The 12,616-nt window shown below is 35.8% G+C and overlaps 2 protein-coding genes across 2 annotated transcripts; both read right to left on the bottom strand.

Moving 5' to 3' along the window:
- Positions 1-505: 505 nt before the first annotated feature.
- On the bottom strand, positions 506-6,323 carry LOC128892389 (dual specificity mitogen-activated protein kinase kinase 7-like). The gene is made up of 8 exons (XM_054152766.1): positions 5,970-6,323; positions 4,954-5,411; positions 4,686-4,865; positions 4,474-4,608; positions 4,151-4,398; positions 2,227-2,919; positions 1,820-2,107; positions 506-1,740 (listed from the first exon to the last, which is right to left on the bottom strand). Exons 1-8 carry the CDS (start codon positions 6,124-6,126, stop codon positions 1,605-1,607), a joined length of 2,295 nt encoding a protein of 764 aa, XP_054008741.1. The 5' UTR covers positions 6,127-6,323; the 3' UTR covers positions 506-1,604.
- Positions 6,324-6,477: 154 nt separating this feature from the next.
- Positions 6,478-9,300, bottom strand: LOC128892390 (ATP-binding cassette sub-family F member 1). Its single transcript, XM_054152767.1, has 5 exons — positions 8,860-9,300; positions 8,564-8,789; positions 7,831-8,476; positions 7,575-7,753; positions 6,478-7,494 (listed from the first exon to the last, which is right to left on the bottom strand). Exons 1-5 carry the CDS (start codon positions 9,210-9,212, stop codon positions 7,000-7,002), a joined length of 1,899 nt encoding a protein of 632 aa, XP_054008742.1. The 5' UTR covers positions 9,213-9,300; the 3' UTR covers positions 6,478-6,999.
- Positions 9,301-12,616: the final 3,316 nt, after the last annotated feature.

Genomic DNA, 12,616 nt, shown 5'->3' with positions numbered 1-12,616 from the left:
TTTTTTGCTATAGGTGCATAGTAGAATCTTATCGTACAATCGAAAGTCGGTAAAAAGAAAGAAAAAAGAAGTGAACTACAAATCGTCCAAGGTTTTTATAATTTTGTAATTCTATTTAAAATCACAAGTGTACTTGTAAATGTACGCGTGAGAGAGTAAAACTGACGTGATATGCAAAATTGTTTCGATACCGACTATAAAACAGTATTTGGGTTTATGTTGAACGAGCATAGAATTAATATTTCGAAGCCATTATTATTATCTCATAGCTTTGCTTGTATACGTCGAATAAATGGAATTACTGTTAATGTTGAAATTCACAACAATTACAACGATGTAATGTAAACGCGCGTAAGCGCTCGGAAAACAAAAATTGCTTAGGATTACTTGGCAAGAAATAATAAAAATACATTGTAACTATTAAGCAGTGGTGGTTAGAATACCGAGATTTGATGTACACATAGATGGGATAAATAAAGAAAAACCGAAGGAAACAGGAAACGAATCGTATAAATATAAGTTTATTTACATTGCAACAGATCCTTTTGTCAAATAAGCGACAAAGGTGATTACGGGTGTAGACTGAACAATGTTAATGAATAAATGTTAATTAAAAATAATAATTACAACGTTCTAGCCCAAACACGCCTCTTATTTAAATAATATACATTTGTTGAAAGTCGCAGAATCTAGGAGACGTGAATATTGTGCTTTCCTCTTAGAGACGTCGTTTGTAACTCTTACGATTTGGTTTTCATTCGATCGACTCGTGACTGCGATCGCAGTATACGTTTGGTATTGTTACAAACAATAATGAAACGTGAAAAATATCGCCATTGCTAAGTCGAGTTGCAGAGATACTGCAAGGCCGCTCGAGGAAGAGAAGAGAGCTTTTTCGCGAGTTGTTCGAAATATTCTCTCGTTTGTGTCCCTCGATTAAAACAGAAGCGTAAACGAAGTGTGATAGGAACGGTTTACGCGTTCAGTACGATGCCGCATCTCCTATTAACGATTTTCTTCATCTTTGCTTTGTTTGTGTGTATGTTTATTATTATTTTTTCCTTTTTCTTTTTTTTTTTTTTTAGAAAAACGTCGAACATACTACATTTATCTGTATCTTTACAAGCAATATAAAAAGTTGAGCATCGTATTGCATCGGTGATTGCATCCTATAATATATAAATACACGTCGACAAGAGAATTATTGACAAAGTAGTTCAACGCGTTACGTTACAGCCACGAAAGAAAGTCGCGTGAAAATTAATCCCAAAGACCGTCCTCTCGAATCTAGAAGCCTAACCTTTCGTTTCGTTTTTACGAAGAACTTTCTCCGTGCTCGGTAAATGTAAAATAATATCATACACGGTACGTATTCGAGTCTTTTTTTCGATTAAAATACGTACGTTATAGTTCACGGTGTCACCGAGTATTACAAACAACTATTTTTTGGTTTAGAATTGTTTTCAAGTACACTGTGCACAGACCACTCTATGTGCACGACCATCGTTGATTACAACACCATTCTACGTGGTACATATGATTAATTCAGTTACTTTTATCGCATATGGCACCAGCAAGGAATACGAGTTAATCGTAACGGTGGGTTATGGTGGCGGAGGTCTTCTCTGAGGTTCGGGGGTGTAACGTAGACGAGCTCGTACATGTTGAGGACTACCGGGCACGGAATTGCTTTCCGACAATCTCCTCGGTGGAGGTTGAGGCGGCGAGGACGAGACGTACCTTTGCGAATAAAATTAATAATAATAAATTTGATTTGTAACGAGCATCCTTCAAAGAAAAGAAATCAAAATGGCATTACCTTCGTGCAAAAGAAGGAGACGCTTGATCCACTAAATTCCTTCTAAGAACGAGAGGAGATTCACCACGACTCAGTCTTGGTGGTGGTTCCGGCGAGGGTGCACGTTCACTTCCGAGCCTAAGACGAACGTAGGAAGCGAAACGCTTCTTAGCGGATTCTTTTGATCCAGTCTGTGTTGGTGGCATAACAGGTGGAGGATCTTGCTTCATTTGATGTGCAAAACGGGATATTAATAATTCGGGGCTGGTAGAACCATGAGAACCTTGTGGGGGAGGTTCGGAAGGAAACCTGCATTAAAATCAGTGAAACAACATAAGTTAAGATTACCAGAAACTTATATAGACTGTTAATTAGATAGTAATGATGATGACAGTAATAGTACTAAAAAATTTTTATTGAAAATTTACCTTTTACGACTAATCATGGGACTACCATAAATATCTTGCGATTGCGGATGAGTTTGAGGCACAGGTGGGGTTTGTCCTAGTCGTTGTTGAAGAAACGGTGAATAACGACCACTTTCCGTTGGTTGCACTACATTTGGAGGATCGACGTTTTCTCGCCTCCAAGGTGAGTAGTCACGAGCGAACGGACTCAATGATCTAGAAACACCTTGCCATCGTTCTTTGCGGATGTCTCGATCTTCCGTAAAGCGGCCGTGGTACGGTGAATACAGTCTGTTCCCTGCATCTACATTAGCATCTTGTCGATAAGGAGAGAACGGTCTTCCTTCTTGTCTACCCTGTCCATTAATCGAACAGTGATTCGAAGAGTAGTCTCTGTTTTGATCGACGTGTTGTCTGTACGGTGAATAGGATCGTTGAAAATTCGTTTCCGATGCGTCCACATCGTTCGACGAAGGAGGAGAAAACGGCCTGGATATTTCCTTTCGTCTAAGAGCGTATGGACTGTAAGATACATAATTCGCACCATTCTCGCTATTTGATCGTTGATGAAACGGCAGAAAACTGGAATTCTGTGAGTCTTTGGTGACATTGCTTCTTAAAAAAGCTGGTACTTCGGATTGAGCTCTGAGATGAGCCGTTTGTTTTAGAGATACATGTCCGGTAACTCGCTGCTGCCACCCTGACAATCTGAAACTGAATTGTACACAGCGTTAATACTATAGTTTTTTATACCATCGATATCAGAAATAATGAACGTCCGGAAAGTATCATGATTCATTTGTGAATGCCACTGCCAGCCAAGACAACTGTGCCACGGTGTGTGTCTGCAAAAGAACTAAGTCTGCAGAGAGTTAATAGAAGTTAGAGCGTTAATCATATATCATGCAACACAGACAAGGATAGAGGAATATTTTTTTCTAAGGTAACAAATCATAGATGCTATCTGTGTTCGGAACTAAAGAAAAAAAAAGAAAAAATGTAAAATATTTCATGCCGAAAGACAACTAAAATGTCCAATCGATATTTTCTAATGATATTGTCTAGCTTAAAAGAAGGTTAAAAGCATAAATGTAATCGAAATATTTTTTTGATGAATGGAGTGTGCACAGGGAAAAATAATTTGTGCCATATGACTGGCAAGTCGCTACATAATAATATAAAGACAAATAAACAAATATTGAAATAAATAAAAACAATGCTTACCATGAGTGGGGGTTGAAAGGTGGGGTGTGTAACAGGCGCGTGCACAAACCAAACAACTCGAAATGAAAATCGGGCAGAGTTTTGGATAATTGTGAGGTTTATTTTTTTGTAAGTTTTTTGGAATTTTTGGATAAATTTTTAGGAGAAATGGAAGAGGGGGCAAGGGCAAGGGCAAGGGCAAGGGCAAGGGCGAGGGCGAGGGCGAGGGCGAGGGCGAGGGAGAGGGGGGATGCTATGCTGCGCTGCCTCCCTCAAGCTCAACGCTGCAACACAATTCAACACGCACGCAAACTTTTAATCGAAATGTACGGACAGGTTTGCAAAATGTCATTTGGCAATGAATAAAAGATAAATATGTAAAAACTGGCGTATCCAACGTAAACCCAACTTTGAAACTAGTGACAGCATCATTTCTCGAGCCGCTTTAATACCTACCCGTTAACCATCAATACTCAAGTGTGTTAACATTGTTTTAAACTAATATAAAAAAACAACATACCCGGTTATTCTCAAACCAAACCAAATCAGTATGATATTAGTTGGGAATTTCATGCTATGTTTAAAATTTTATTCGCTTCTATGTAACAATACTTTCTAACGGTATATGCGTCTACCATATTTTACGACGACATACATTTTTTTTCTTATTCAACGGTATCCTATGTAATGTCTGAAAACTACACTTTAGCACTTCTAATAAATATAGTTGATAACAGTGTACCTTGGTTCTAATTGTCGCATAACCCTGCCAAACCATTGACAGCCAGAATTTAGAACAGAGGAGTTTGTTTCGTCATCTTGAGGTACATCGTATTTTCGAATGAAAGAATGCTCCATGAGCTTGTGATATTTTGGACGATGTTTGTAATTTTTTGTAAGGCAGCAACACACAAAACTTCTAAACTCCTTTGAAAAGAGTGCATCCGATGGAAGGGATGGAGGGTCGTCTTGTACTACTCTGCTCAGTACCTATAAATTTCAATAACGGTAAAACAAGTCTGGGTTAACACGCGTAACGTTATCAATAACCGGTGAATTATTTACCTCAAAATCAGTCTTACAATCTCGATAAGGGAATACTCCGGTAGCTAATTCTACTAACGTAATACCCAAACTCCACACATCTGCTCGTATGTCGTAATCTGGCTTCGTTGGATCGGGAGGATCTATTCTTTCGGGCTATGGGAAATACGTTTAAAGATACGTTTTACAAAATGATTTAAACTTTTCACGGTGTATGGAACGATTATACTTACAGCCATGTAAGCAGCACATCCCGCACTTCTGGTTTTTGCTTTACTGTCGACTAATCTACCGGATATACCGAAATCGCATAACTTTACCCCTCCTTTTTCGTCGAGAAGAATATTACTAGGTTTTACGTCCCTATGAATTACACCGTGTTTTTCTTTGAGATATGACAATGCCTTTACAGTCTACAAAACGATAATTATTCGTGTAACGTAATTATTATTTTCGATACGATTAAAAATAAATAAATCTCTAACTTTTGCTCATACTTACAGCAACCGTAACTTTTCCTAAAAATTCTTCCGGCATTGCTTGTCTAGTTCTCTTCAGTAATTTGTCTAAACAAGTTGCCATTAATTCCATACAAATCCATACATCGGATTCTGTGATGAAACATCCCAAACATTGTACGATATATGGACAATCGTGTGATTTCAACACAACGTCGAGATCCATAATTATCCTCTTATTTTCTTCCGCGTTACCAGAACGTCGCATTTGTTTTACAGCGATGAGTACGCCGCTTGGTTTATGCCTCATTTTAACGACATGTCCACAGGTACCGTTTCCCAACTCACCCAGGTGTTCCAAATCTTTCATTTCAGTTTGATATCTCTGTCCGTTGATATTCAAAATACCATTCATCTTCATAATTTCCTGTAGTTTCGACTCAAATTCGCTATCTTGTTTCTTCGGAGGTATCTGTGAGACTTTTAAAGTCGGGATCGGAGCTGTATTAAGAAGATTAAGCATCATTCTTGTATCTAATTACACTTGCCTTGGTAAAATTTCGAAAGATTAAAAGGACATTCAACTTTCGTTAAAAAATGGTAAAAAGAAAACAACAACAACAACAACAGAAGTGGTAGTTTTGAAGATAAGAAGTAACTTAAAACTGCGTAAAAGATGGAAAAGGATATTTATTCCGCTCGACGAAAGCCAAAAAACAGTTTGTTCCTTCGATACGAAACAAGTACATTGTTTTTGTTTATACGATTCGTTTAAACGGATGCCCATTTATCTCGAATTCCGAGCTTTTGAGTAGAATTGAAAAATATCGTCGCGTAGAAGCTTTAATTTGCAAACAATTTGAATAAAATAAAGTACGAGGTAAAGAATGGAATGAAAAGTGTACGATATATAGAATTAACAGAATAAATTGTGATGGTCAACATAACCTGTACAACAAGGAAAGTGGCGGATCCGTTCGGAACATTCCGAGATAAAACGGGTAAAGAAAAAATTGAATTACTCTGACGAATGACGTGCGGTATTTAAAAAGAACTTACGTCGTGAGGCAGAAGTCGAGACAGTTCCCGTGGATGACGACTGAATGCCCGTTCCTGGTCCAACCTCGCCACTTTGTCTGTCCTTGTCTCTCGATTCATTTTCTGCTCTGAGACGCTCTTGCAAATTCAAAATCTTATTTTCCAGGGTACTGGACATCGCGATGGTCTTTTAGAACAGTATCAAGTTCACCGCGGGACACCACCTCGCACAAAATATTTGACAATTTTCACATCACTCTTCTGCCCCTTTTGGCAGCGAACATTGCGCCGCCGGTTATACGCATTTCAGTTTTCAGTAGAACCAACTCTCTTTCGGTTTCTCGGAAATCACTAGAACAGTATACGATAAGAAAATTTCTCCGATTCTTTCGATAAATAGTATCGCGAATTACTTGATTTTTTTGTTGTTTTTTTTATCCAAATCGAAATCCACGGAACATATATTCTAAAGTTACTATAGGTCAACTTTAAACAAACTTCATGTACGCGCAGATCATTTATTTCGAAATCATTCTGCGAATAATTTTTATTTCTGTTATTTAAACATGAAGTAAATATTTATGATACAAAATACAGTTCTGGTCAGAACTTAATACATATGTATATAAATATTTCTTCGTAGACTCGAATAATGTTTCTAATCGTTTGAATTGCACGTGTCAGACACGAAAAATGAAAGAACTTGAAACAATGATATTTTACCAATAAAACTCGTGTTAGAAGCGATCGATACTTTTCAGCTTTTTCATAGACATAACATTTGCAATTCAAATAGAAATCGTAAGTTGCGAATATATTACAATTTGACAATATCTTAGCCCTATCAGACGCAATATTTGTTTAAACTTTGAATACCTTCGGACACAAGTGAAATGATCTTTTGCATTTAAAGTACTGATAATCGCATTTTTAAACGAATAATCGGAACTCGATAATTGTTTAGGGTAAAAAGCACTTAATCTACCTAACGAATAGTTGTGTCCGAAGGGATCGTTTTTACAGGCCGCTGGAGAATACAAAGGCAAAATGATTATTGTAGAACAGCAGCATTTGCGGCTATACTCGGATTGTTAATAACTTCTCCTAGACTTTCCAACAGTTCTTTCCTGTAATCGTCGAAGTCTCCATCAATTTCATTAATCTGTTGATTTTCGATAACGTATAAACAACATTCCGTGTCTCTGATTAGACGTTCGTCGTGAGAAACAATAATAACTCCTCCTTTATATTCGTTAATAGCATCGGCCAGAGCATCGATAGATTCTATATCCAAATTGTTGGTCGGTTCGTCTAAAATTACAACGTCGGGTGCATTCAAACATAATTCTGCTAAAGCGACTCGCGCTTTTTGACCTCCCGATAAATCTTTCATTTTAATTGTATGAGCGTGGGAGCTGAGTCCAAATGTTCCTAATTGTTTCCTAGCTTTCTCATACGGAAGATCGAACAAACGCATTAAATATTCCGACGGCGTTTCTTCAGCGGTTAGATGTTCGCCAGAGTGCTGGTCGAACTTACCTATCCTCTGAAAACGATAAGAGCAATTTAATAGATGGATTCTTTTTCGAAAAGTAAGATGATGTCTTATTATGGTAAATCCCTTACCAGTCGATGATTCTTTATTAATTCTCCTTTCACTGGTTGCAAATCACCGGTTAATAATTTTAAAAATGTGGATTTACCGACACCGTTAGGTCCTACTATAGCTATTCTAGAACTTAAATCTATTCCAAAATCAACGTTGATAAATAATGGCTTTTGTCCTTGGTACGAAAAGTTGACATCTGAAATAAAATATGAATTTTCAAAAGCGATATATGCATAAATAAGAAAGCGAAGGATAGAACGATCTACAACGTACTGTAAAGACCAAGAATGGGTGGTTGCAAGGGAGGTGGATCGGGGAAACTAAATTTCACTATATATTCTCTAGGTTTCTGTAACAATTCCGTAGGCGTCGTGTCGTCGTCTTGTTTTTGCATTTTTGTTCGATTTTTTTCTTGCTTCCTCGTTAAAGCTTCTTTCTGTTTCTTTTCAGCTTGTTTTTTACTTTGACCAGAGGCTTTGAGGTCCTTGAGTCGCTTTTCTTGTTTCTCGTACGCTTTTATCATTTCTTTTCGCTTTTGTTCGTACATCTTTTTGAACATACTGTAGTTTCCTTTGTAATAAAATAGTTTCTGCTGATCCAAATGAATTATGTCTGTGCACACGTTATCCAAAAAACTTTGGTCATGAGAAACAATTAATAACGTCTTTTTCCATGCTTGTAGATAATTGTCCAACCAAATGACAGCATTCAAATCTAAATGATTCGTTGGTTCGTCGAGCAATAGTAAAGTAGGTTCTAAGAAGAGAGCTCTTGCAAGAGAAACACGCATACGCCAACCACCGGAAAAATTCTTTGTCGCGCGATCTTGCATGGCACGACTAAATCCTAAACCAGCAAGAATTCTCCTAGCCCGCGGTTCCGCGGAATCTGCTCCGATTATTTTCAGTTCTTCGTAAACCTGTAGGATAAGCGTTATGAAAAGAAAATTATTAAAGCATACATCTATCTATCTATTTGAACGAAACAGGAGAGAAAATACTAGAACCTCTTGCAATCTACTTTGAATAGAAGTATCTCCTTGTTCCACTAATTCTTCCAAGCGTTTGCATTCTGTCATTAATTCTTTACATTTGACGTCTGCATCGAGTACTACTTGTACAGCTGGAGTATCATCTGCGATAACTTCTTGCTCACAGTACAAAACATCGATGCTGGATGGAATAGCAAACGCTCTTTTGGCAATGTGACGCAATAAAGTGGTCTTGCCGTGTCTGAAAAGAAAATAAGATAAGAAGGCATAGAAATGATACTTTGTCCATCGATAGGTAGAAAGGTCCATACCCGTTTGGCCCTACCAAACCGTAACGTCTGCCTTGTGCGATCAGTAAACTAGCATTAGTGAACAACTCCTTTCCTTTGGCAGCGATACTAAAGTTTTCCACTTTGATATCAACAGCATGTTCTAATTGTTGGTTGGTGCGTTGCTGGGTTTGAGACTGAGACACGGTAAAGTTGGATTCCAGTTCGCTATGACCCTGACCACCGGTCTTGGTCAACATTTCCATTGTTTTCTCATATTCCTGCTGTTTTTTTAATTTCTTCTTTTCTTTGTGTGTCAACTTTTTCCCAGTTTCCTCCGTGTCCATTTCGGATATCTTTTTCGTAACATCCGACAGTTTTTTATCGGATGACATAGTGAAAGGTGTGATCCTGATAGATGGTCTCCCAACCTCACTTTTCCACACTTGATCTCGAGTTCTCGGCAATGCCTGATAGCTAAAGGCAAAAATGCAAACACGTGGCGCCATCAAACCTTTAGCCTGCTTTACCATTAGCCACTGTAGACCTGCATTACCTACGTCGAACATCGGAGTAGCTCTGCTTTACCCACGTCGAATATTGGAGTAACTCTGCATTACCTACGTCAAACTTCCGAGTTGCTCTGCTTTACCTGCGCCGAACTTCAAAGTACTTCTGCTTGATGATGTATGAAATCTGCAACAAAGTTACATGAATTAATAATATGTTTCAAAATGTACAATACTTAGAATTTGAATCCATTAGAATTGAAGATAAATTTTTAGTTTATATAATTTTTTAGTTAATTTGAGTTTCGCACCACGGTCTATACACATATACACAATATGCAAAAGCATATGCGCTGCAATCAGCCAAGCGACTGAAGAACATATGACTATCAGACTATGACGTTTTGTTTAGTTTTGTTATTTAATTTGGTTATGTTAAAACGTGCAAACAGTGCCACGAGTAACAAAGCGTATATTAAGATATCATCGTGTGTCCATTAACTTGATAATGCTACATACACAATACAAAATGTAGTAAAAGTGCATAAATTAAACAAAATTTCTCAGTTTATAATCAATTTAAGAAGAAGATTGTGTAAATTTCCAATAGCATATATTTCCTATCTGTCTAACAAAGGTATCTAAATGTTGAAAGAATGTTCAAGACTTTATCTATTATGTTTGTAATATATTTGTAGTGAATTATAAAAATGTCATAAATGTTCAAAATTTCTAGAAATTGTAGTAAAATATAGGTAAAGTGCACGAATTGAAAAAATTTATCAGATGTTAATAAGCATAAGAATAATTGTGTAAATTTACAATAGTATACATTTTATACCTGCCTAGTAATGGTATCTAAATATTGACAAAATCTTTAAGTTTTTATCTGTTACGGTTCTAACATATTTGTAACAAATTATAAAAATTTGTATCGTCATAAATGTTCAAAGTTTCTAGAAAGTATAATAAAAGAGCATGAATTTACAAAATTTATTAGTTTATAATAAATTTAGCAAAGAATTATATAAACTAACAAAAGTATATATTTTATATCTGTCTGACAGAGGTGTCCAAATGTTGAGAGAATGAGAATGTTTAAGATTGTACCTTTTATGTTTCATAGTACACATTTGTAGAAATTAAATTTTATTTCAACCCTGTATGTAGTACCAAAAGCTTGGGATAGAATGATATTCCTTGCGATGACAGATAAACTGGAAGATGATACACCATCATTAAGTACTCTCATTCAAGTAAATAATAATACGCACAGTAATCAATTAGAAAGCTCTTATTTCAAGATTCTAATTAAATGCTTTTATTTAAATTGATAAAATGGAAACAATTTTTTGAAGGACAATATTGTATATTTTTATTTGGAATTTTTGTTAGGACATTAGCAACATTTTGTGCAGGATCAACATTGGTATTTTTCATCAAAGAATTGCAAAAGTGGCTTTAACACAGTTAGTGGTTTCTGTATTTGATAACGTTCCATTTTTGTGTAACAAAGAACATATACGAAACAACTGAAGTTCTTAGATGACTTCAACAATGTGCATTGATGTGCATTTTATAATCTTATATTTGAAAACATTGAACGTATGAGCTTCAAGTTCATTTTATGGAACCTTAGGTACAGAAAGCATTACAAAGTCTGAAAGTCTGAGATTTGGTGTGATAGGTATATAATAATGTGTATTATTTACAAAATAAATATCTTAGTTCTTGACATATGTTTATTTGTTATTTTTACTGATCATATTCTGCGACCTGATTTATCGACTCCATGTAAAAATGAATAGTTAAGAACCCTAACCCTGACAAACATATTTTACCGATGCTTTAATTTAATAATCTTGTCCGTACCGTTTACAATGAATAAATGTAATAACATTAGTAGTATTGTTCCAAAATTAGGATATTCATACTACATAAATTGGTCGATCACGTCATAACCTAAACCATTGAATCTTTAATCTAACGTAATTAATGTAATTCAGAATTAATATCCTGTGAGAAAAGTGATCTGTATTATAATAGATACATAATTTAGGTTAAGAAAGAGCTAATAAAGTTGTTCTAATAAGTGATGCATCGGTTTTGTGTGTAGCTACATGAAAGAATAAGTGATTGAAAATCGATTATAAACATTTATCGAAGTTAGTAAGGTTACTAAACGTAAACAAATTTCTCCCTTGCTGTTACACACATCAAAGAAAGAGAAGAATTTCGGGAATTTCGTACAGACAAGGGTAATAATAATATATATCTACATATATCATACATATCGATATTTTCACTTTCCAATTTCAATTTCCGTTCAAAAAGACCGCGCACGATATTGAAAAGTGACAACCAATCACGTTTAACGTATCTTTGGAACTTTTAAATACTGAAATTTCATTGGCCGAGTACCCAGAACCCAATGCGCAGAAGAACGACGCCGAGAACGAGGCGTCCTTCGTTCGGCGGCAATTGGAGAGAGCAGATGTGTCGTGTCGAACGGTGATCCGGCAATTAATAGGTAAGCATAATTCATTTCAATTAACATCTAATCGTTGCTATTTGTACCTTGCGTTATTGCTTATCATCCCTTTAATATACCATGTATACCATTGATTGTTAATTGAATCGGTTTTTTGAGAAAATTAGATCGATTTTGTACTTTCGTCATTTTCGTTCTCCATGAGGTACCAATTGATATTCGTTCGAATATCAATTCGTACTGGGGGAGTACGTCTTCCAGAGTAATATTGTCGTTTCTTTTTTCGTTTTTCTAATTAATTTGTTGCTTAGATACACTAAAAATATATATTTATCGTAACTTGGCTTCTAATTCGAATTCTTGAATGTTCCAGGATCTGCCACGAGTCTGCGTGATGTTCGCCAACCGCCATTTCACGTTCAAATGGCTACTTTACGTTGAACATTTCGAGCGAAATTTGTGGACATCAGAACGCCAGAAAAATTGTGCAGCTTACCGGGGAAAGCAGAATAATAGGTAATACTGTCTTTAATTAATGTCATCAATAGATTACATTGATTATCAATTATAAATTTACAGTTCTTGATTCATTCTTTGACAAATAATGATTTTAATCGTTTTGACCATCTTGATCATAAAGAAATAATATTTATGTATTAATTACAATTGCAATTCAAATAACGTAAATTCAAACTTTATTAGCTCATTATGAATATAGAATAAAATTGTACAAATTTGCAAAATTATACAATTTGTGTCTAACAAAAGAATTTAATTATTGAAAGAATGTTTAAGATTT

Source organism: Hylaeus anthracinus, unplaced genomic scaffold, assembly GCF_026225885.1.
Source record: "Hylaeus anthracinus isolate JK02 unplaced genomic scaffold, UHH_iyHylAnth1.0_haploid 12002, whole genome shotgun sequence".
In the NCBI taxonomy this organism is placed as follows: Eukaryota; Metazoa; Arthropoda; class Insecta; order Hymenoptera; family Colletidae; genus Hylaeus; species Hylaeus anthracinus.
The sequence above is the reverse complement of the archived record's forward strand: the minus strand, read 5'-3'. Positions and strand labels throughout refer to the sequence as shown.